This window comes from Lepus europaeus, chromosome 17, assembly GCF_033115175.1.
Source record: "Lepus europaeus isolate LE1 chromosome 17, mLepTim1.pri, whole genome shotgun sequence".
Classification (NCBI taxonomy): domain Eukaryota; kingdom Metazoa; phylum Chordata; class Mammalia; order Lagomorpha; family Leporidae; genus Lepus; species Lepus europaeus.
This window is the reverse complement of record NC_084843.1, coordinates 62,875,636-62,899,803: the sequence shown is the minus strand read 5'-3', so window position 1 is coordinate 62,899,803 and position 24,168 is coordinate 62,875,636. Positions and strand designations below refer to the sequence as shown.

The 24,168-nt window shown below is 49.1% G+C and overlaps 3 protein-coding genes across 4 annotated transcripts in view; all 3 read right to left on the bottom strand.

Annotated features, from left to right (window-relative positions):
* Nucleotides 1–3,367: 3,367 nt before the first annotated feature.
* On the bottom strand, nt 3,368–4,656 carry CHCHD1 (coiled-coil-helix-coiled-coil-helix domain containing 1). Its single transcript, XM_062214513.1, has 3 exons — nt 4,502–4,656; nt 4,281–4,399; nt 3,368–3,689 (listed from the first exon to the last, which is right to left on the bottom strand). The coding sequence occupies exons 1-3, from the start codon at nt 4,623–4,625 to the stop codon at nt 3,576–3,578; spliced, it is 357 nt and encodes a 118-aa protein (XP_062070497.1). The 5' UTR covers nt 4,626–4,656; the 3' UTR covers nt 3,368–3,575.
* A 1,230-nt stretch (nt 4,657–5,886) lies between these two features.
* FUT11 (fucosyltransferase 11) lies at nt 5,887–11,083 on the bottom strand. Its single transcript, XM_062214792.1, has 3 exons — nt 10,368–11,083; nt 9,635–10,260; nt 5,887–8,013 (listed from the first exon to the last, which is right to left on the bottom strand). Exons 1-3 carry the CDS (start codon nt 11,070–11,072, stop codon nt 7,866–7,868), a joined length of 1,479 nt encoding a protein of 492 aa, XP_062070776.1. The 5' UTR covers nt 11,073–11,083; the 3' UTR covers nt 5,887–7,865.
* A 144-nt stretch (nt 11,084–11,227) lies between these two features.
* SEC24C (SEC24 homolog C, COPII coat complex component) overlaps nt 11,228–24,168 on the bottom strand; it is a 28,409-nt gene continuing 15,468 nt past the window's right edge. For both annotated transcript variants that reach the window (XM_062214135.1, XM_062214136.1), the window contains 17 exons: nt 21,350–21,461; nt 20,995–21,122; nt 18,537–18,675; nt 18,245–18,360; nt 17,948–18,072; nt 17,617–17,808; nt 17,314–17,407; nt 16,992–17,108; nt 16,506–16,676; nt 15,564–15,660; nt 15,319–15,464; nt 14,973–15,111; nt 14,711–14,829; nt 14,432–14,611; nt 13,288–13,479; nt 12,626–12,715; nt 11,228–12,477 (listed from right to left, as the gene is read on the bottom strand). In XM_062214135.1, coding sequence (XP_062070119.1) covers nt 12,337–12,477; nt 12,626–12,715; nt 13,288–13,479; nt 14,432–14,611; nt 14,711–14,829; nt 14,973–15,111; nt 15,319–15,464; nt 15,564–15,660; nt 16,506–16,676; nt 16,992–17,108; nt 17,314–17,407; nt 17,617–17,808; nt 17,948–18,072; nt 18,245–18,360; nt 18,537–18,675; nt 20,995–21,122; nt 21,350–21,461 — 2,298 coding nt within the window. In that variant the 3' untranslated portion in view covers nt 11,228–12,336. The remainder of the gene's footprint in view (nt 12,478–12,625; nt 12,716–13,287; nt 13,480–14,431; nt 14,612–14,710; nt 14,830–14,972; nt 15,112–15,318; nt 15,465–15,563; nt 15,661–16,505; nt 16,677–16,991; nt 17,109–17,313; nt 17,408–17,616; nt 17,809–17,947; nt 18,073–18,244; nt 18,361–18,536; nt 18,676–20,994; nt 21,123–21,349; nt 21,462–24,168) is intronic.

Here is a 24,168-nt window from a genome sequence, read left to right as displayed (position 1 = left end):
CTAGGCGGCTGCGGCACCGCCTCCCCCATCAGCTGATCTGAACTTCCGGCCGCGCCGGCCATCACCACTTCCGCTCTCGCGCTCTCGGGTAGCGGGCCGGGTACGGGCGGGTGGAGGGGACAAGTTTGTTTAATTACTGCTACGTTTCCTGCCTTTTTCTTTGAGCCCAGCCCTCAGACACCGTTAAGAGGAAGCTAACCCCCAAAGGTATACGAAACGACTGCAGATCCCAGCAGTAACTTGGTGTCCATAGTGTCCCCAAGGCAGAAGCTGCCGCCGTGCATTTTGGGAATCGTAGGCTGTCAGGGGCCTCACGGGAACCATTGGATGGAGTTACTGTCCTAACTCCGGATAGGCCCTGGGGCCGCATTGCCTGCAGGGAGTTGTAGTCCAGAAGCCTGCAATGAAGCCGACTTTTTACAGGGGCTAATGGGAAGCGCCACGGAAGACGCTGATTTCAGGATATGGTTTGGTTTCAGGATATGGACTTCGTCACCGCTTCTTGTTTGTGCCGGGAAGCCGTCAGCAGTCTGGTGAAGTCTGTGGGTCCTCTGCCCAGGTTGTGTATAAATACACAAAATACAGGAATGACAAAGGAAACAATTATGCTGAAAAACTTTCGACAGAATATTAATAAACTTCAACATAGTACTGCTTCCTAATTTAAACATTGAAAATGACAAAAATCTAGCAATAAGGGGCCGGCGCTGTGGCGCAGCGGGTAAAGCCATCGTCTGCGGCACTGGCATCCCATATGGGCGCCAGTTCGAGACCCGGCTGCTCCATTTCCGATCCAGCTCTCTGCTATGGCCTGGGAGAGCAGTAGAAGATGGCCCAAGTCCTTAGTCCCTTGTACCCACGTGGGAGACCGGAGGAGGCGCCTGGCTCCTGGCTTAGGATCAGCGCAGCTCCGGCCGTTGCGGCCATCTGGGGGCTGAGCCCGGGGATGGAAGACCTCTCTCTCTCTCTCCCCCTCTCCTTCTCTCTCTGTGTAACTTTCTCAAGTAAAATAAGTAAATCTTAAAAAAAAAAAAATCAAGCAATAAGTGTGATAACTACCTTAGCTTTGAAACTAGTGATGAGCATAAATGTGATTGTGAGGGGCAGCTATTCGGCACTGCCTGGGACCCCACATCCTCTATCAGAGGATCAGCTTCCAATTCCAAGTTTCTGTTTCGAAGGCAGCAGTGATGGCTCCCTCTTCATGCGGGAGACCCTGCAGTTCCTGGTACCTGGCTTCAACCTGGCCTAGCCGGTTGTTGCATCTGAAGAGTAACGCCACAGATGGAAGATCTTTCTCCCTCTCTGCCTTTCAAATAAATAAGTCAGTTTTTAAAAATTAATGTTATTTCAAGATCTTTGTAACCAATTATGAAAATACTATAATTTCATATAGGTATTGCTGATGCTATTGTGGTTTGAATTGAAATGTTAAATTTCAGTTGTGGTTAAAGATAGAAATTTTTTTTCCCATTCAAGTTTATGTATCTCTTTCTGAGAGTCATATTGGTTAAGAACTCTTACATCTAGAGTGGGCGTTGTGGTGCAGTGGGTTCAGCAGCTGCTTGGGTTACCTGTAGGTCACATCTGAGTGTCAGATCTAGTCCCAGCTACTCTGCTTCCAACCCAGCATTCCTGCTAATATGCACCCTGGCAGGCAAGAGGTGACGGTGCAAATTCTTGGGTCACTGGGGCCCACCTGGGAGACCAGCATCAAGTTCCTGGCTCCTGGCTTTGGCTTGGCTCAGCTCTGGCTGTTGTGGGCATTTGGGGAGTGGACCAGAGGATAAGAGATCTGTGTATCTCTCTTTCTGCCTTTTGAATAGATGAAAATAAGTAAACATTAAAAAAAATTTTTAAAAAATAAAAAAAAAAAGACCTCTGAAATCTAGTCTGAAGTGCCTTAGCATTGAGCTGCTTACTGTAGCTAAAAAGCTCAGTTTACAGAAAATTACATATTGGCCCAGTGCTCCCTCCATGGGGTATGAGGACTATGAGAAGAGGCAGCTTTCAAACCCTAACAACTACCCCATCTGGAGCATTAAAAACTCCACTGACCTCTTTGATCAACATCTAAAGGTGTAAGGTACATCGAAAAAGATGAGCTCAATCAGAGGCCAAAAGGGCAAAGAATACAAAAAAATGCTATGCAACTGTTCCCAGAATCAGGGAATCACAAAACTAAGTGCCTTTAGCAACCAGACATATAAATTGAGACATCTGGGGCTGGCGCTGTGGCGTAACGGGTTAATGCCCTGGCCTGAAGTGCCGGCATCCCATATGAGCGCCAGTTCAAGTCCCGGCTATTCCACTAATGATCCAGCTCTCTGCTGTGGCCTGGAAAAACAGTAGACGATGGCCCAAGTCCTTGCGCCCCTGCACCCGCATGAGACCTGGAGGAATCTCCTGGCTTCAGATCGGCACAGCTCTGACCATTGTGGCCAATTGGGGAGTGAACCAGCAGATGGAAGACCTCTCTCTCTCTCTCTCTGCCTCTCCTTCTCTGTGTAGCTCTTTCAAATAAATCAATAAATCTTTAAAAATAAATAGATGTCAACAGGTGAAACACAGATAATTGCTGAGTAAGCCTCGGTTTCAGTATCTTCAAGGGTCTAGTGGTGAGGAGAATGGGGACAAGTGATAATCAGCTCTACCTAATTACTGCCAGGAGAGAATAAGACAATAGAATTGCCAGAGTTTTTTTTCTTAAGCCAAAAGTAGGTTTTCTAAATTTTTTCATGTTTTTAAAAATATTTACTTGAAAAGCAGAGTGACGAGAGGCAAAGACAGAGATTTTCCATCTGCTGGTTCACTCCTCAAATGTCCACAATAGCCAGGGTTAGCCAGGCCAAATCCAGGAACCAGAAACTTCTGGGTCTCCCAAGTGGATGAAAGGAACCCAAGTACCTAAGCCAGGCACACCAGCAGGAAGCTGAACAGGAAGCAGAGTAGCCAGGACTCAAATCTGGCTCTATGAGACACAGCATCCCAAGCAGTGGTTAACCTGCTGCACCACAATGCCTGCCTCTTTTTCTCTATGTCATTCCCAAATTTTAATACTTTTTAATTGTGTGAATCAAATAAAACACATCTATAGAACTTCTGGGTTGCCAATTTGTGAACTTGACTATTCAGGGAACACCTTGTAGGGGCTATGCACTAAATAGGCAGGCACTAAAAATTTAGAGATAACAAAATTCTCTCCATACAGCCAGACATCAATGTCCTCATTGCATCCAAAGACAAAGGCACTAAATGGTGTAAAGGACTTCAAATGCACGAAAAGAGAAGCAGCAAAGATCTTCCAGGGTCTAGAGGAGGAAACAGGGTTCAAGAATGGCAGGGATACCTAATTCACAACAAAAGGTCGAGTTCTCTTCGAAGGATTTTATTTCAAGATGAAGCAAAACTTCCATCCAGACCATGCATATGCCAAAGAATAAAGTATTTTGCCTTATGCATCCTTCAAAGAGAGCATATGCCTTTCAAAGGGCACAGTGGCATCAAAGTCTCTAAAACATCTTCATGCAGTCCTCAGAAGCTATATTCCAGTCACTGGAAATGCTTCTCTATTTTCAACTGATGTGATGTTTGTTAGGAAACCTCTGTAACAACTTATTCAGTTTCTTGGGGGGCAAACTCCCAGACTCTCCCGAAGCTTCCTGGAGTGATCTCATCTTTCTGGCTTCCTGAAAACAAAGAACAAGATTGACAGTTCTAATGTCGGCCTTGCCCTGAGCCCATGGTTCTCACAATGCCCTACAAAGCACACTAAGATATTAACCAGCCTGAAGAGATCTGTGTCAGTCACTTGGGACTTGGGACCTACAAGCTGGTTAGTAATTAGATCTAGGCTGGATAAACTGTACGTTGGAAATTTATTTTTACTAAATAAAAAATTAAAAAAAAAAAAAAAAACAGATCTAGGCTGGAAACCACTATCCTGAGCTCTGTTTCAAACAGTGTCTTTTTGGGCAGCAATTTAATTTTTTCAAAGTTGTTTTCCCATACATTACTTCATTTGACACCCACAAAATTCTACAAGGTTGGTGTTGATATTAACTTCATTTTATATATGGTAAAGCTAAAGCTTATGGCAGTGAAATAAATCAATCGAGATCGCCTGGCAACACCGTAACCTTTCCCACTTTGGCATGAGTTAACTGACTCACAAAGGAAAGTGAGGGCTTTTACTATAAGCTAGTAAAAGCCTAGGAGAACCATCACTGGTATTCCCCCTCCCCACTCTCCTCCCAACAGAGAACCTCAGGAGTCGTCACCTGAGCCCTCGAAGCACAATCGAAGAAATCCTGGATCTCTTTTCTGCACGCTCCATCGCGGAATTCATTCTGCTTCCAGCAAGCCATCATCACCGACATCTCCGTGATACAGGTCGCCTCTGCAGCACCAGAAAGGCACGGATGCTCAGTCACAGGGAGACCTTTTCCTCTCCCGCCCGGCTACCCAGTCGCTCGGGGACCACCCAGCTCCGATTGCTCACCGCCCTTCTCCCGGCGCCGCTCCCCGATGCGGTTAGCTAGGATGAGGGGTTTGCTGGGCTTCAGTATAGGCCTCCGCGGGTTCCCGAGCCGGGCCAGGCGGCCCCGAAGACTGGGCGTCGCCATTGCTCCGAGAGCTCCCGGCGGGCTCTGCGGCGCCGTGCGTGACCCGGCGTGACCCCTACGAGCTGCACGGGGCTGTGGGAGGAGCCAACAGGCTGCTGCCGGAGGGCAGGTACTTTTTTTTTGGCGGGATGGGGCGGGCTGGGGTTTGGGCAGCGGCCACGCTGGGTAGGGACACCGGCGGGTCGATACCACTCAGCCGGTTCGGAAACACTTTGGGCCATTCCCTGGCGGGCTCCAGACCTTTACGTCTGAGGACAGTATTGGGACGGCGACGTCCCTGAAGTGTCCCGGTGAAGTGGACGCTCTTTCCTGGAGGTAGCTGGCTGGCCGGGAGGGTGATTGAGAGGATGAGAGCGAATTAAAATTAAAATAGGAAAAAAAAAAAAATTAAAATAGGAGACTTGATGTTAGGGTGGGAAGATTTTTTGGTTTATAAACCTACTAGAACTTTAGAAAAAAAAAAAAGAAAAGAAAAAAGAAACTACTTACAGGAACACTCCAAAGCTGCGAAGAAAAATTACGCTTGTTTATTTTCTAACTACTACTTCGATTGTTTTTTCGTTTGTAAACGATCCATTGGCTAGGGTGAGGCATTCCTCGTCTTATTTAATCCTCTCGCCGGGCCTGGGAGGGTACTTTGTAGTATCACTCCTATTTATAGACTTGGACCTTCAGTTGCGGTGCTTCTTTGTTCTTAAGTGACTGTTGCTGTTTCTAAAACCCAGTCCAAAGGTGTGCTAGGGATTCTCAGGGCATTTCCTAGTAAACTCGAAGAAAAACGTTTCTGGTAACGCAAACCTAACTTGAACAAGCTTGTAGATCATGAGAACTACTTGGGAGGAGCAATGTACATCGGATGTGCACGTTTTCTACATTATAAGCATTTACCAAGAGATGTTTGGAATCGTACTGCTGATCTCTGCATGGCTGGTTCTTTTTCTTCACTTGAGTTCATGTCAGGGAGGCCTTTCCTGCCTTCTCACCACTCCCCCCCACCACCATCAGTTTTATTTTCTTCATAGCACCTATTATAGCCTGAATTATTTTGTTCATTTATTGTTTGTTTATGGCCTTACCCTGCCCCAACACCTATTTAAATATTTTAAAATAGAAGGGAGCTTGTCTATCTTGTTCATGGCTGAATTCTCAGTGCCTACAACAGTGCCAGTACTTGTTGAATGAACAAATGTTTGAAATAGTTTTTACAAGTCTCCAACTTTATCATACCCACCCCTCAAAAAAATCAAGCAGAGGACACTATTTTAAAAAGCAGTTTATTATACAAAATGAAACCTGAGATAATAAAAAATAGCAATATTTGCAGTAACAAAGGGGCACAACTGCCACACTCCAGTAAGTGTAAATAAGATTCCCATCAGACACTTCCACTACCAGGAACCCAGCCTGCCGCAAGTAAACCTGTTTGTTGCTGCACAGAGAACAGCCATAGAAAACTGACTCTGCTCGCTTTATCTGTAAGGAAAGTGAAGCTTTTAGCTGACAAGGACCATGCAGCTAGTCCTGGTTCCACAAGTGCTTTCCCTTGTAGAAATGTAGCACCTGGTTTACCCTGCTCTGTTGTGAAAACGTATAAGGTGATGGGAGTAAAAGAGAATATCTGGGAAGCAATTAGCACAAAGCAGGCCTGAGTCTCCAGGAATTCATAAACAACTGGCCTACTTTGTATGTGGAAGTGCTAAATGCCAGTGCGGGCTAGTATAATTACATGGGAGAGGTAAGAGTAACTCTACTCTTTGCATAACCATCACTTACCCTTTTTATTGCACATAATGAAATGCAATGAGTGTACATAATTCAGTCCTAACCTAGGTTTGTACTTGTGTAATATGTATTTTGTACTGTATTAGCATCTACCTTTAAAAAGACTAAAAGCTTAGAAGTCAGAGTCCTATATTTGACTTTGAGTGTCTACTATATCGCATATATATTTTTGAACGTCTGTCTTTCCCAGTTCCTTATGCAAAAGGCCAAGCAGGTTAAGCAAATTTTCCCTGCCATTTTGAGGGACATCTTTTATTAAAGAATAAAGTGAAAAGAAGGATATTGGCAGTGAAACCAACCTGAGTTACAACTTTGCTTGGCCATATCTTTAGATGTCTCATTACTAAGCATGGGGCCTAGTTGAAGAATCCAATGTGTCTATCCATAGAGACATAATAAAATTACAATCAAATGTACCGATAAGCTGTGGAACTTCTCTAGTCATATTAACACTACAGCCAGAGTAGCTCTAACTTTCGTGTTCCACTGCCCCAGATAAAGCTCATAGTCTCCCTACTCCTTATACTGTATGTTCAAACCACAGCAGTAGAAGGGTTTGGCTGCATCCCCAAGCCTGACTGAGGTTTTTTTTTTTAGCCAGCTGCTTGCCATGGTTTAAATCTCCTGCTTTGTCTTCATGTTCCTTTGAGTTTAGGGCCTTGAGTGGGCTCCATCAAAAAGTCTCAGTCGATGAAAGGAAATCAGTAATGGAGTGAATGAAGGAGTGACTTTTTCTGCCAGACTTAGTGCCCACCTTTGATCTAAAATAGAATAGGGAAGTATGAAGTTGTCATGGCATGTATCAGCCACTGGATCTTTCTGTTCATGAGATGGAAACAAATTCCAGTTACATGCCAAGAAAGAAGTAAACCAGCAGTAAGGATGATGACAAGATTTCTCTATCTCCATCTGAAATGGTAGAAAAGGGCCTAAAACCAGGAAAGAAAAAGGCATTTAAAATAAAAAGTTTAACATGAATGGCAAGGTATATGATTTTACAAAATAAAAATAGATCAGCAATTCTGCTTTTCTACCAACACAACAGTTCTGAGAATGAGATGACTGGGAAAGGTACTACATATTGAGGGGTTTGAGGAATCCAACAAAAGAACATGTATGTCATGACCTGGCCCATCTTACCTCTCTGGTAGTCAGGTGCAACTGAGGGGATGAAATAGCTTAGAGAAGTGAGCAGTCCTCTAAAAATACTGTTGGACCAGCACCTTCGGACTTCTGTTTGTATTGAACAACAACTGGATGCCTCCATACCGTCTTCAGGAGAGGCAGTCTTCACCAATGACACATCGTTAAGATAAAACATCAGTGGATAGCACTGATTTCCTTGAATCCATGATCATGCAACATTCATTAAGGGTTTGTGCAGTGGATACTCCTTTTGTCCCATGACAGAATACGATCTCCTTAGCTCTACCAAGTTAAAGGCTCTTGCAAAAGCAGTTAGAGATTTCGGTTCCTTTTCATGAAGATCTTATGTAGGTAATCCCAAAATTTACTCTGTTGTGTTTCATTGTTGTGGATCATGGCAGTGAGAGCTTCCCCTTGGTCCAGACTTTGCCAGTAATCTTGCAGCCACATCTCCTTCCAGCTGAAACACCAAAATGGGGAGGTGGATTATGGACTACAGCACAGTCCTGGGTTTCTGTGAGTGAGCCAAAGAAATATTAAGCAGACAGAGTAGTCTCTGGCTAGGATAAAAGCTCTGCTGTGAAGGGAGGGAAACGTGAAATAAATCTAGCCCTAGCTCAAGTGACAGGCAGTGAGTCACAACACGCCAAGTATCATACAGCTCACCCAGTGAGTTAAAACTCCTGACCTGCCTACTCTGAAATGTGGAAGGAGCTCAGAGGCAGGCACAGCAGGGAATCGACTTGGAAGTAGTAGTCTCCCTCAGGCAAGCAAGGGAGCAGGAGTCTAGATGGTTGTATTTCCAAGTTTCACTTTTGATCCAATAATCAAAATGAAGGTGCAGTGCATCCAACTTCTAGAAGATAGAACCTGAGTATTTATTTCCTTAATGTTTTACAATTTTCCTTTAGTAAGTCCTAAAGTAGGTACAGATTACTTGGTGGAGAACTTTAGCAAGCAGCATATGTAGACGGCTCTTTGCTGCCATCCATTGTCCAGGAAGGTTTCTACAGGCTGTCCTAGCAGCCTGTCTTTCTGCCTTTCTCCCAGTAGATGTGGCTCAATGCAAGTGGCTTCAACATTTTCCCACCTCACCTGATGCCACATTTTCCTGCCATCTACTACTGTAGTCTACTCACTTCCAGTCCCCACTGCCCACCACTGTTAATTGTTAATCTTTTGAAAACATTCCTTCAGTTCTGTCTAGGGTGAAGATACAATGTGTCACCCACGTCAGGATACTTTTTAGAAATTTTTTGCTAAACTTATGTGAAAGGCAGAGAGACAGAGTAAGAGGTAGAGCCAGAGGTCTCTCCACTGATTCACTCTTCAAGTGCTGGCAACAGCCATGACCGGACGGACCAGGCTCAGGCCAGGAGCCCGGAGCTCCATCCAGGTCTCCAATGTGGGCAACAGAGACCCGCGTGCTGCCTCCCAGGGTGTGCAGTAGCAGGAATATGCAAGTAGAAGCAGGGCCAGAGTTCTAACCCAGGTACTCCAGTATGGGAGGCAGTGTGGATGTTCCAAGAAGCATCTTCACTGCCACACCAAATGCCCACCCCAGGGTACTTTAAGAGTGAACGTAAGTGCTATTAATAATTATGCTGGTTAATAGGTGTAAACCCTAACTCGAGAAAAACCTCCCTCAAAATGCCCACCTCTGCATTCCCCGCCCCCACCCCCATCATACAGAAGGTGCTCAAATAGCTGAGTTGATGTTCAGGACCACGCAAACTCATGAGCCTCTTACTCTGGCTATTTATAGCGCGAGCCCAATTTACCTGCCCAACTCTGTCTCCCTCCTCAGCTCCCTGCACAGGGCCCCTTTCTTTTTGAATCACTATTGCAAACTTCGTCCACATAAGCTGATTTTCATATGTTGTTGCCTGGAATTGTATCTGACACCTTTACTCGGCTTTTTCAGTTTGCTTTATCTCCACACCTGGACTTCCTGACACCCTCAGGGCAGAGGGAGCCCAGGCAGTGGCTTCCCCATACCGCCGAACCCCCTTCACTGCCACAGCAAGCAAGGGAGTAAATGCTGCGACTTGCTGGCTGCAGGGCACCCCAGGAACTCTTACCTGTCATTGTCCGGAATCTCCTCCACACTGCCAAAGCCAGGGGTGGGCACTGGACAGTCCATGTGCGAGGGCTGGGCTATGCGAGGCTCGGGGACTGGGATGTCCCCAGGAGAGGCTGCATGGGCTCTCTGGGCTTGCAGCCGAGCCAGCTCGTGGTCGCAGACGAAGCACTCGAAGCCGTTGAGGTAGTTGGGCAGTAAAGGATCGTTCACGCCCCACTCGCGACGCTTCAGGCTATCCAGAAGGAACTGGTTGGTGATGCCCCCCGGTTGCTTGTATGCCAGGTATTTCATATACTCCGCATCGTTCTTGTCCAGAAAGTCGATAAACTCTGCCAGCTTCTGAGGCGACTCAAAGTCGTCAATAAGGATGATGGACTGATTGTTGGGCATCCAGTCCCGCACAGACGGCGAGCCGCGGTACACTGGCACGGCCCCCAGGTGCATGGGGCGCCACAGTTTTTCCGTCATGTAGTCGTTGCAGATGGCATTTTCTAGAGCCAAGTGAAACTTGTAGCGCGACAGAAAGGCCAACAGCTCTGGATCCTCGGTGGTGGCCGTGGCTGTGTCCTGTAACCGGGCGGTGGGCAGCTCCCGATTCTGCAGGCATTTCCCGTACGAGTCCACCTGAGCGGGGGCAGAGTACCGCCGTCAAAAGCGCACGGCCGGGGCCCCCTGGGTCCGGCCTCGGCCCGGCCCTCCCGGCCCCCGGCCCGCTCCCGGCCCCCACCCACCGGGATGTAGCGCATCAGTTCGCGCACGTAGCGGTCCCGGTCGGCCGGCACGTCGCAGTGCGACTGCAGGTAGAGCAGGGGTGCGTAGCCCCGGCGCCGCCACACCGCGCGCTCCTGCAGCGGAAGCGCCGCGCGGCGCAGGTAGGCGGTCCCGGGCAGCCACTGCAGCGGCAGCGGGTAGTCCGAGTGGCGGCTGAAGGTGGCAGTAAGGTTGAAGAGGCGGATGCCCGGGCCGTGGCTCAGCAAAAAGTTGTTGAGGGGCGACTCCTCGTGCAGGAGCGCCCAGCTCTGGTGCGCCAGGCGGGGCAGCGGCGCGTCAGACGCGCGGAAGTCGGTGCCGTAGAAGAGCAGCGCGCGCGTCCGCGAGTCTCCCCGCACTCGTCGGTCCCGGGACGCCAAGCACGCGCCGAGCGTACACTCGATGCGCTCCGAGTCACCCGGGAAGTGGGGAAATAGCCCTGGGCTCCACCACAGCAGCACTGGCAAGTCCGCCGCCTCCTCCCCCGGCCGCTGGGCCCCAGGACTGCGCGCCACCCCCACCGCGCCCAGCGCCGAGGGTGGCCGGAAAACCGCGCCATCCCACGGTTCCGCCCACTCTGCCTCCCCGCCGGCCTCGGTCTCCCCCGCGGGCCCAGAGCCGCTAGCCGCACAGACACTGAGCACTGCCAGGGCGGCTATTACAGCCGGGCCGCGGCCGGCCGCCATGTCCACTCTGGCAGCAGGCACCCCGCCCACCGACCAAGACCCGCCCCGCGGCGAGTAGCGACCGGACGAGGTTTTACACCACGGGGGCGCGCTGCGCATGCGCAGCTCCTCACCCGGTGGCCAGAGCCAGAGAAAATGACAGCTGGAGATGAGGCTACTGGTTACATCTTAATTTATTTTATTTCTTTACAAATTAAAGATGCATTGAAAAATAAACCAATGAAGAGAAATGAGAGGTCCAGAGCAGGGGCATCCCAGGCTGGGAGCAGGCAAGCCTGGCCACCATCAATCCTAGCCCTTGTTCTGCCCCAGCCAGTTGGGGTTGAAGGTAACTGTCAGCCACTCGGTCAGTACCACAGCCCTAGTGGCGTTGCGGTGGGAGAGAACATGGCTGCGGCTACCTCTGCCCCTCTCCCAACAACCACCGGCTTGGAGAAGCAGTGCTTCCAGTGGGAGCTCAGAGTAGGATGTGGGCTGGCTCTGTGAGGTATTGCAAGTTGATGATCAGGCTCCCTCCAGAACCATCTAGTGTTGGGCCCTCTCCGGCTGGATGGGGGCTGGTACCTCTCCCAGGTGTTAACATATTTTGCAACTCAGTTCCCAGGCTCATTCATCTCTGACAGTGTGCCTCCACCCACAATGTGATCACCAGTCATTGCATGGGACAGAGAACACGTGGTGGAAGCAGAGAGAGAAAATCAACCACCCTCAGTAATGCTTACGTGGCTATTGTTCCCCAGGCCCAAGAGGGACCCATCCGTTTTCTCTCCATCACCTATGGTTTATACCCCAGCTCTTGTGCACCTGTATGTTTTATCCCTAATATAGGAAGTTGTTGATGACACTGAGCTGAATTAGCCAACCCCTGTAGTAATGCTGGGATCCCCACTCCTTCCTGCTTGTCCCTCTCCTCTTGGAGGCTGGTCCAAAGGGACATATAGTATTGCTAGGGTCTGGGTGCCTCCAGACCCCCAACACCAAATCATATACAGTGAACTGAGAAACTACATTCATTACAACAGGATTAGCAGGAAACGGAGGGTAGAGTGAGGGGATGGGGGCACCTTCCATCAGCAGGACATGACAAGAGTGGTAGGATACTTGAGCCCAGAAAGAAGGTGCCTCCTTATGTCTCCCCCTCCCAGCAAAGAGACTGAGGTCAGCTTACACGACTTATAAGATATGGAATTGTCCCGATTTCTCTGCCATCCTGGATTACTTTATAGAAGCTGGCCTGAGACCCTATGCCAGTTACCCTCTTGCTTTAGCTCAGTAGCTGCCGAATCTCCTTGTGCATGTGACAGAGAAAGTCCACATAGGATGCTCCCCCACTCAGGCTTTTGTCTTCCACCAGGAAGTGCTTGAACAGCATCTCCAGCTTGTCCTCCTGTTTCACCACGATAAGCTACGGCCAGAACACAGGGTTATGAGGTGGGGCCAAAAGGAATTAAACCTGCCCAGAAATCCCATGACCTAGTCACCTACACCCCATCCCCTCTTTTCCAGGTGAGGACTCGATAAGGAAAGAAATCCAGGGTTCAGATCAGTGTTACCTTCATGTACCGTGATCTCTGTGCCCTTAAGCTATCGATGAGGCCTCGAACCTTCTTGGACAGTGGATTATCAAGAACTGGCAGAACACTCTGGAACACAACATTCATTCATGGTAAGGTACTCCTGAGTTCAGTCAAGATGAGACAGCACAAGATGTACACATCATCTGGTACCAGGAAGCAGGGAACAATGATACATTCCCACTCCCCCTATTGTTTCCTGATATCTAAGGGTCTAGCATTCTAACTTTATCACCTCCCACTTATATCAGGAAGTATACTTTTTTTTTTTTTTTTTGACAGGCAGAGTGGACAGTGAGAGAGAGAGACAGAGAGAAAGGTCTTCCTTTTGCCGTTGATTCACCCTCCAATGGCCGCCGCGGTAGCGCGCTGTGGCCGGCGCACCGCGCTGATCCGATGGCAGGAGCCAGGTGCTTCTCCTGGTCTCCCATGGGGTGCAGGGCCCAAGGACTTGGGCCATCCTCCACTGCACTCCCTGGCCACAGCAGAGAGCTGGCCTGGAAGAGGGGCAACCGGGACAGGATCGGTGCCCCGACCGGGACTAGAACCCGGTGTGCCGGCGCCGCAAGGCGGAGGATTAGCCTAGTGAGCTGCGGCGCCGGCCGGGAAGTATACTTCTAATACCCACACCATGCCCTCACCAAGCCACTGGTGATCTGGCTGAAAGAAGCGACGCTGAAAAGGCTCTGGACAACACCCTGTTGGACGCTTGCTCCCACCCAGAGGAAGAGATTGAGCCCGTTCTCCAGCAAGTATATATCCCCACTGCTTAGACGCTCTTCAGATGCTCGAACTGCTGGTGGTTCAGTGGTACTCTCAATGGGAGACTTTGTCTAGACACAAGGACAAGAAGGAGCAGAAGGTTACCAAGGACCATAGAACACATCTGTGCCACCCCTTCCCAATTCAGAAAGCTACATCTCCATACACCACACCTTCTGAGGGTCTCTAACTCTGTCTATGAAAATTATATCAGATAATGTATGTAAAAAAAAAATTCAGGGGCGGGCACTTTGGCACAGTGGGTTAAGGCCCTGACGGGCCAGTGCTGTGGCATAGCAGGTAAAGCTGCTGCCTGCAGTGCCAGCATCCGATATGGGCGCCGGTTCAAGTCCTGGCTGTTCCATTTCCCATCCAGCTCTCTGCTATGGTCTGGGAAAGCAGTGGAAGTTGGCCCAAGTCCTTGGGCCCCTGCACCTGTGTTGGAGACCAAGAAGAAGCTCCTGGCTTCTAGCTTTGGATTGGAACAGCTCTGGCCGCTGCGGCCAATTGGGGAGTGAAGCAGCAGATGGATGCTCTTTCTCTCTCTCCCTCTCTCCCTCTCTCTCTCTCTCCCTCTCTCTGCCTCTCTTATAGACTTATAACTGCCTTTCAAATAAAATAAATTAAAAAAAAAAAAAGGGGGGGGGGCCCTGACCTGTAGCACCAGCATCCCATATGGGTGCCAGTTTGAATCCAGCTACTCCACTTCCAATCCAGCTCCCTGCTAATGTGCCTGGGAAAGCAGCAGAGGACAGCCCCAGTCCTTGGGCCCCTGCACCCACATGGGAGACCCGGAAGAGATTTAATCAGTTCAGCTTCAGCCATTGAGGCCATTTGGGGAGTAAACTAGTAAATGAAAGTCTCTCTCTCTCTCTCTGTCTCTACTTCTCCTGGTAACTCTTTCAAATAAATAAATCTTTTTTTTTTTTAAATCCACTAATATCAGTCACAGATAATGTTGCCCCTTTCCCCTCTCCTAAGAGACTTTATTCAGTGCAGTGTCTCCCATTCCCTCAGTCATACCAGTGGTAGAAGCCGAGGATAGAAGAAGACATTGGTCTCAGCCACATCCATGGAGGTAACCAGCTGTCGGACGTAGGCACGGTCATCAGTAGTGACTTCAGCTCCAGGCTGCAGGACATCACTCTTCAACACACAGTTCAGGTAAACTGGGAGTAGCTTCATACACTCAGGAAGGATCAACTGAGGGGTTCATCAAATAAAATGAAATCAGTCATGAAAAATGACTCCCAAATGCACAAATGTTATCACAGTAACCCCTCCATTAACATCCTTCCTCACCTGTCCTGCAGAGGAAGGGCTGGCACAGTTCTTTCTATAACAGGCCAGGATCTGGGCACACTGGGTGATGAGACTATCACGGACAGTCTTCACAGGGCTATTGAGGACTCCCCGGTATGCTGGACAGGAAAGGGAGAGGGCACGTCACTGGTTAGGTACCCACCATACATGCCTTCCCACCATCACACCTACCAGGGGATCACTGACCATCCTAGACCTTTCTCTCAGCCCTGCTCCCTCCCTGGTCAGCCTCTACCCTCACCAAATTTGGCCATGTAGTTGATGAGCGTGTCAGTCTCACAGTTTCGATACAGATCAGCCAGCTGGGTGCAGCAGTTCAGGGCCAGGTTGTGGATGCGGAGCCGACGCTGCCCTGCACAACTGGTGTAAAGCAGGGCACACTAGAGGAAGGGAAAAAGGAAAACTCACACCCCTACCTCACAGAAGCCCCCAGGAAATCTGCCCCTGTGCTCTGTTATGAAGTCTCTCCCCTCAGCCTCCTCTGCCAGGCCTCTCTCCCCACTCCTCTCCCTCTTCCCTGCAGCCTTTGTATACCCAGAGACTGACATCCAACACCTCCTCCCTGGCCCCTGCCTCTGGCCTGCCACCTGAAGGAGGGCACCACTGTCTTCGTTGAGTCGATCATCATGCTTGAACTCCACGGTCACTGTCTTGTCCCCATCCAGTCCAGCCAGTTCCACATCTGTTGTGTTGCTCATGTAGAAAGCTCCAAAGAAATCTACAGCACGGATACCTGAAATCACAGGTAATAGGGTGAGGGCTAAGGTAGGACAGGTACGTGCCTCCCTCTCCGACAGTGTTCCTCCCACATACTCCTCCAGCCAGGACTGACCGGTGCTTGTCCGGACTCGCATCACAGCATCAAAGCCAACCACCTTCTGTACATCACGACGCAGGTCGCTCAGGAACCGTTCCTGGTCATTCTCCGCCTGCAGTCCCCACACGCAGAGTCACATCACTGAGTAAACAGCTCCCCCTGCAGTCCGCCTCCTTTCACCTCTCCCACCTCTCCCACTCCACACATCTGCTCTATCTGAATAACACTAACAGATTATCATGATGATGACAATGATAGCTTTTAAGCACTTACTACATGCCAGTTACCACACTGAGTAGTTCACACATAATTACTTAACTCTGTAAACAAATCCTAATTAACACATCTCACATCCCATTTTACAAATTAAAGAACAAAGGAACTAATTAATTTATCTGAGTAACAGGCATTTGGCACAGTGGTTAGAACATCACTTGAGATGCCTGTATGTCAGTCATGTCAGAGTGCCTGAATTCTAGCTCTACTTCCAATTCCAGCTTCTTGCTAATGTCCACTGGGAGTCAGCAGGTAATGGCTCTAGTACTTAGGCCCCTGCCACCCACATGGGAGACACAGATTGAGTTGTAGGCTCCTGGCTTCTACCTGGCCCAGCCCTGGCTGTTGCAGGTATTTGGAGATTGAATCAGTGGAGGGAAGATCTCTCTGTATCTCTCTCTCTGTCTCTCTATGCCTTTCAAACAAAAGGAAAATAAATTTAAACATTTCTTAATTTAAAAAAAATGGAGGTCCTAGAGCCAGTAAGTTGTGAGGCCAGAAAATCAACACAGGACTGACTGCAAGGCCCTTGCTCCTAACCATCATGCTCTCAGGCTCACTTCTTTCCACTGCATGGCTACTATTACTCCTGTCAATGAGACAGTGGTTAAAGAGCCACTTCATATGTAAGCACACATTCCCAGTCTCGTGCCACCTGCCACCCAGAATCCCACACTATACCTGAAAGCAAGCATATTTGTAGACAGAGCCACCAGTGAGCTGGGGCACCACAGAGAGCGTGGCCACATCCACATACTGGTTAGGGAAGAGGAAAAGATCTACACAGCAGCCTTGGGCCACACACTCTTTGGCCAGGGTCTGATAGGCGCCTGTCTGAGGCTGGAACAATGTCTGGGGAGGAAAAGACAATATCAAATATCTCAGCTGTGTATGTGAGACCTATATATGTAATACAGGCTGTTAGTTCCTAGGAATTTGCAATAGTCGTACAATGTTCTTATAAAAAGTCTACCAAGGGCTTTTGGCTCAAGGTGGGATAGGGAGGTGTGGGAACAGTGGAGAATGCTGGCAGTCACTGATGTGACATGTGAAAAGGCAGGGCGTTTGGTCCCAGTCCCCCTCCAGAAAGCTTAGAGTATGACATTATGAAGAGTCACCACCTTATTCTGTAATGGGAAGTCCTCCCCCCGTCTTCCAGTCCCACACCTTCTCCTTGTCTGTGTTGATCAGCTTCCTGTCATCTCTGTTCTTCAGCTTCCCTGGGGCCTCTGCAATGGGGAGGGATGTGTGGAACAGAAACAGCTTCCCTGCACACTCGGCAGCCTAGGAAACAAGACAGCACCCTGTGTCTGTCTTTCATCATGTTATTCATTCATCCCTTCCCTTGACATGTCTTAAGCACCAACAACGTTCAGACAGGTTGAATTACTGGACAGTCATCAACCACTGCAGTAACAGAAGCTGTATCCCGGGGTAAGAAGCCAGAGGAAAGGGAGGTGACGGAGGATGCCAGGGACTTCAGCCTTACCTTCAGAGCTTCCATGCCAGCCTGGATAACTGGGGCAAATACTGTTTCTGTCTCCCTTGTGTCTGCAAACATTTCTGGAATCTGATCCAACAAGCTGGAGAGATAGGTGACGGGAAACAACCAGAATTGCTATTCTGATCCCAGATGCTTCAGTTCTTAATTCCCAGAAGTTATTGGCCCCAAGACTCTAAAACTCCACAGCCACAGCCACAGCCCCTGTCCATCTACTCATTCCTATGATACACTCTCTGGCCTTTGGGCTGGACCCTTTCCACTCTCTTACTTCCACAATCTGGCTCCTACCTGGTGATGACTGCCCGAGATTCATTGACATTGACCAGGAATCCATCCAGCAGTGGCACAAACACGTCAGCCACATCAGATACAACCATCATCTGAGGCTGGGCCAACGAGCTCTTCACGTTGTAGAAGTGGAGCACCTTATTGTAGGTGACAAAACCAACGCGAACTGCTGACTCTTCTGCCCCGCCTTCCCTACAGAAGGTGATACTGTTACCCAGACTTGCCACTTTTTCCATCACCCACAACGTCATGATATCAGGACCCATCTGCCCAGTCGACCTAGACTCCCCTACATTAACAGAAGGAAGCACCTGGGCTCCGGAACGCTCACCTAGGTAGAAAGTCTAACAGTGACTTTAGCTCCTCACAGAGGAGCCTAACAAGGCCAGTCCGGATGGCATTGTAGGAGACGTCAATCATGAAGATGAAGGCAGGAGGGCTGGGGAACTTATTGTTCTGCAGAGGAAGGAAATGTTGCGAGGAGGGGGGTTTTGTTAAGCAGGCCAATTAACTAGAGAGAAGTCAGCATCAAAGGGGACGAAGAAGGGGTGAGGGAAATGACAACAGCAGTTCTTAGCTGTCTCATTATCCTCCTCCCACTGCTCCGCCCCCTGCTACCCTCTCTCACCTTGCAGTAATCTACAGTAGCCAGGAATTCATAAGAGCCCAGGGATAGCTCAGGACGATCATAAGCATCCACACGTTTGCCGGTATGATCCAGATGTTGAAAATACTGGGGGGGAACTGTGGGGAGTATGGCAGTGTGTTACTCAAAGGTCCACTCTTAATCTTAGTAATTCTGGCCCTAGTTGAGCCTCATATCCCCAGCTCTTGAAAAACAGACCCTAATTTATCTAAACAGAGAACAATGAACATGCAGTCAAGACCTTCCCCAATCCCACCTCTGTGAACATACATACCATCATTGACACAGCTGCAAAAGCAGCACTGGAAGCGCCTCCCTCCCTCGACGAACTGCATGAAGGGGCACATGTACGCTTTGCAGCGATTGCAACGCAAAGGGCCTGATTCTCCGTGATCCACAACATAAGGTGAAGCCTGAGGAGTAAAGGGGAGGGGGCTGAGACATGGAGGGAAGCTACAGTGGGTTCAGACATGTGGTAGCAGACGAGGAGGAACAACCTGGAGGGAGAAGGAGCATGGCTCAGATACTCCACCTGGAAGGCAATGAGGTCTAAGGATGAGGGTGCCGATCACAGGAAAATGTCCCCAAGTGTCTAAATTCAATGGTTTTTTTTTTCCTACACTCCACTCCCAGAATTATACTTCTTCTTGAAGTAGAAATGTGAAACCAAGCTAGGGGCTGCCAAGGGAAAATGAGGAGAAAGCCAAAGATTATCTAAGACTCTGGGTCCGTCTTCATTTCCCTTTGCTCTTGCATTAGGAATCTTGACTCCTGCTTCCTTCTTTAACCAAGTTATTTATGACACTGCTCTACTCTCAGGATTTTATGACACTTATTTATGCCCTAAGCAGATGTCAAACAGATAAAGAGACCAGTGACCAACCATTCCCACTGGGACCCAGAAAGAGAAAAAGAAAAACCAAAGGGGAGCATTTGGCACAGCAGTTACGATGCTGCTTAGGACACCTGCATCCCATATCAGAGTGCTTGGTTCAAGTCCTGGCTGTTCCACTTCCAATTTGGGTCTCTGCTAAATGCACATCCTGGGAAGCAGCGTATGATGTCTCAAGCACATGGGTCCCTGGGAAATCCAGACTGAATCCTGGGCTCCTCGCTTCAACCTGGCCCAACTTCGCTGTTGCAGGCATTTGGGGAATGAACCAGCAAACGGAAGATCTCTCTCTCTCTACCTTTCAAATAAAATAAATGAAAATTAAAAAAAAAAAAAAAAAAAAAAAAAGGCCGGCGCCGTGGCTTAACAAGCTAATCCTCCGCCCTACGGTGCCGGCACACCGGGTTCTAGTCCCGGCTGGGGTGCCAGGGTGCCGGATTCTATCCCGGTTGCCCCTCTTCCAGGCCAGCTCTCTGAATGGCCTGGGAAGGCAGTGGAGGATGGCCCAAGTGCTTGGGCCCTGCACCCGCATGGGAGACCAGGAAAAGCACCTGGCTCCTGGCTTCGGGTCAGCACGATGCGCCGGCCGCAGCGGTCATTGGAGGGTGAACCAACGGCAAAAAGGAAGACCTTTCTCACTATCCACTCTGCCTGTCAAAAAAAAAAAAAAAAATTTAAAAAAAAAAGCAATGCCTGGATTTGAGTCCCAACTCTGCTTCTGATTCTAGCTTCCTGCTAAGGCACACTAAGGGGAACAGCAGATGATGGCTCAAGTACTTGGGTCTCTGACACCCAAGTGGAAGACCCAAAATGAGTTCCATGCTCCTGGCTTTGGCCAGCCTGAGTCCCAGCTGTGCAAGGCACTGGGGAGTATATCAGCATATGGAAGATTTTTCTGTCTATCACTGTTTTCGAATAAAATAATAAATAATAAAATAAATAAAAATAAAGAAACAAAAACACAGGGGCAGGATTTGTGGCACAGTAGATTAAACTACCACTTGGGACCCCTGTATCCCATATAAGAGTGCCAGTTCAAGTCCTGGCTACTCCGCTTCTTATCCAGCTCCCTGCTAATGTGCCTGGAAAGCAATGGATGATGGCTGGAGTACCTGAGTTCCTGCCACCCACAGAGTTTCAGGCTCCTGGCTTCAGCCCTAGCTGTTGCAGCTTTATGGGGGCATGAACCAGTGGATGGAAGAGCTCTCTCTCAAACACACATTCTTCCTTCAAATAAATAAATATTAATACACATACACACACACCATGTGAACTAAACTTTGAGGTTCCAGTTCCAGAGGACTCTATCTGAAGCTGGAGAAAAGGTGCATGAACATCAGGACATCCTGCCAAGGTCTGGCTGAGCAGCTGCCCAGCTCTTCTCATGCTGATTTCAGGTGCTGGGATGACAGATCAGGGCCCAAGGATTTTAAACTACCTGTTCTCTTATATGCTATCCTAACATCCCTAACCTACCTGGGCTGACAGGACTACCTATAAGGAAAGCACAGAATGATGTTCTTCTCTCATTTGGAGATGACCATGACAGTAGAGGTCCTCAGATTCAGCTGTCTTCTCCCCTAAAAACTGGCCCTGCTCTTTTCATGCTGTTTGCTTTTCCTCTGGACCTTGTTCCTGTGCAGCAATTTCTTGGGCTTTTGCTCTCATCTGCTACCATCTCCTCCAGGTACGGGTCCTGGGACAGAAACTGCTGCAAATACTCTTGCCTTCAGTCCGACCAAGATATCCCACTTGAACAGCCAGAATCACACCTAGCAGGGATCCCTGTTCCCCCTCCCTTCCTCCCTCTCATTGTACCCTAGCCCCTTCCCTGACTCACCTCCTCTGGGGGCAGCCTCGCCAGCGGCTTTATGACAGCTGCCAGGGGCACCTGAGCCTGCTTAGCCATGTCAGATGTGCAAGGGATATTATAGGATGTACATCGGATGTACCGGGGACTTGCATTCCCTGGGGAGGAGGCAGAACACCTGAGTCAGATCACAGAATCTTTCCAGACAGCAGCTCTCCATGGTAATCCACCCCATCACCTCCACAAATGCTGGAGCTGGTAGGTTTTGCTCCCAGAAATATAGGGGGTTGGGCTGGTCTCTGGTTAAAGACTGACAAAAACCCAATCTATAAGCTGATTATGTTGGAGAAAACGCCCTCATAGGAGGAGTTCATGCCCTTCTCACCTTGGTCTTTCACCAGGAAGTTGGTGGTGACTAGGGGTGGCACCTGGCCCCGGACTCCTGTAACAAATGGCTCTGAACCCCGGTTGTTCCTGTCATCTTCAATGACCTGAATCTTCAGGGAAGAAATGAAATGAGTAAGGTGACAAAAGGAAGAGGAATCACTAGGCCCCAGAGGGTCATGAGAAGGACATGCTAGGGCACAGCACAGAAACTAACAGTTTGCCAAGGAACACCTCATGCACCAGCTCTGCTCCCCTTCTGGAGACCACACAAACTGCTGCAATGCCGATCTTCCACCAGAGCAGCAGCAGGGGCTCGGGCAGGCAACATTGCCAACAGGCTTCTTGGGGAGCTGCCCGACCCCAAAGGAATGGCAGGCAACCTGTAGTTCCTCCTATTCCAGGAAAGCTGCAGCTCTGATTGAAAACCATCAGATATGATTAATTCCATTCCCCTCCCCTACCAAGCCTTCCCCCACCCCTCCCCAAATACATTCTGAGCCGGAGCAAGAAAACAGACAGCAGTAATCATGTAAAAATGAATCTACCTGGAATGACTCTACACTTGATGAACAGGGGACAGGGTAAGGAGATAATTAGACAGCCAAAAATGGTCGGGTAAGGTGAGGAAGCAGATGCTACCTTCCTTCAGGTAAGCATCAGTGTGAATACACGGGAAGAGAGGATGAACACCCAATCCTTAAAGCCCAATCCTCAGTCCCCGCAGTTTGACAGGCCCAGTGAAGAGGGTAAAAAAGAACTGCAGAGATGGTAATCAAACCCCTGGTAGGCTGGCCAACTTTCGTTCAGTTACTTCAAGAGGACTTATGATAAAACTAGAAAAAGTAAAGGGCAAATAAGACTCTATCCCACAGCAATAAAGTTGAAACTTAGAAATATGTCAAAGTCGGACCGATGCTGTGGTGTAGCAGGTAAAGCCGCCGCCTGTAGTGCTGGCATCCCATATGGGCGCCAGTTCATGTCCTAGCTGCTCCACTTCTGATCCAGCTCCCTGCTGATGGCCTGGGAAAGCAGTAGAAGATGGCCCAAGTCCTTGGGCCCCTGCATCCATCTGGAAGACCTAGAAGAAGCACTTGGCTCCTGGCTTCAGATTGGCCTAGCTGCAGCCATTGCAGCCACTGCAGCCATTTGGGGAGTGACCCAGCGGATGGAAGGTCTCTGTCTCTCCCTCTCACTCTGTAACTGCCTTTCAAATAAAATAAATCTTAAAAAAAATAAGAAATATATCAAAGTCAAAAAGACTCGCCAGACACTGGCATTGTGGCACAATGAAGTAAGCCACTGCCTGGAAAGCCCAAATCCCATAACAGAGAGCTGGCTTCTCTGCTTCTGATATAGCTCCCTGCTAACAATATGCCTGGGAAAGCAGCAGATGATGGCCCAAGTACTTGGGCCTCTGCCACCCATTTGGGAGACCCAAATGGAGTTCCAGGTTCCTAGCTTCAGCTTGGGCCAGCCCTAGCAGCCCCAGCCACTGCATCCATTTGGAGTGAACAAGCAGATTAATGATCTGTCTCTCTCTCCTCCTCTCCTCTCTCTCTCACTTTCTCTCCCTCTTTGTCATTCTTTCAAATAAACAATAAATAAACCTTACGAAAAGGAAAAAGACTCTTTGGGGGCAGGCATTTGACGCAGTGGTTAAGATGCCACTAAGGACACACACATCTCATACTGGAGTGCCTAGGTTAAGCCTCAGCTCCACTCCCAGTCTGAGTTTTTCGCCCTGGGGGGCAGCAGAAGATGGCTCAAATACTTGGATCCTTGCCACCCATGTGGGAAACTTGCAATTAATCACAGACTTCTGGCTTCAACTTGGCTCAGCCCTGGCTGTTGTGGAAATCTGAGGAATGAACCAGCAAATGGAATATCTATCTTTCAAATAAATTTTTAAAATACATATAAAAAAAGAAAGAGGCTCTCCAGATGAGAAAATGAGCCACATTTTCACAAACCAGCAGTCCCTTCTCCTTTAAGAAATGTCAGAAGATGGGGCTAGCACTGTGGCATAGTGGGCTAAACCTCTACCTATGGTGTCAGCATCATGTCCTGGCTGTTCTTCTTCCGATCCAGCTTTCTGCTATGGCCTGGGAAAGCAGCAGAAGATGGCTCAAGTGCTTGGGCCCCTGTACCCACATAGGAGACCTGGAGGAAGCTCCTGGCTCCTGGCTTCAGTTCAGTCCAGCTCTAGCAGTTGCAGCCATTTGGGGAGTGAACCAGTAGATGCAAGACCTTTCTCTCTGTCTGTAATTCTGCCTCTTAAATAAATAAATAAAATTTTTAAAAAGAGAAAAAAGAAAGAAATGTCATAAGATAGCATAGTGGGGGCCGGCGCCGTGGCTCAACAGGCCAATCCTCCGCCTTGCGGTGCTGGCACACCAGGTTCTAGTCCCGGTCAGGGCGCCGGATTCTACCCAGGTTGCCCCTCTTCCAGGCCAGCTCTCTGCTATGGCCCAGGAAGGCAGTGGAGGATGGCCCAAGTCCTTGGGCCCAGCACCCCATGGGAGACCAGGAGAAGCACCTGGCTCCTAGCTTCGAGTCAGCGCAATGCGCCGGCCGCAGTGGCCACTGGAGGGCGAACCAACGGCAAAAAGGAAGACCTTTCTCTCTGTCTCTCTCTCTCACTTTCCACTCTGCCTGTCAAAAAATAAAAATAAAAATAAAATAAAATTTAAAAAAAAAAAAGATAGCATAGTGGGGCTGGTGCCGTGGCTCACTTGGCTAATCCGCCGCCTGCACTGCCGGCACCCTGGGTTCTAGTCCTGGTTGGGGCGCCGGATTCTGTCCCGGTTGCTCCTCTTC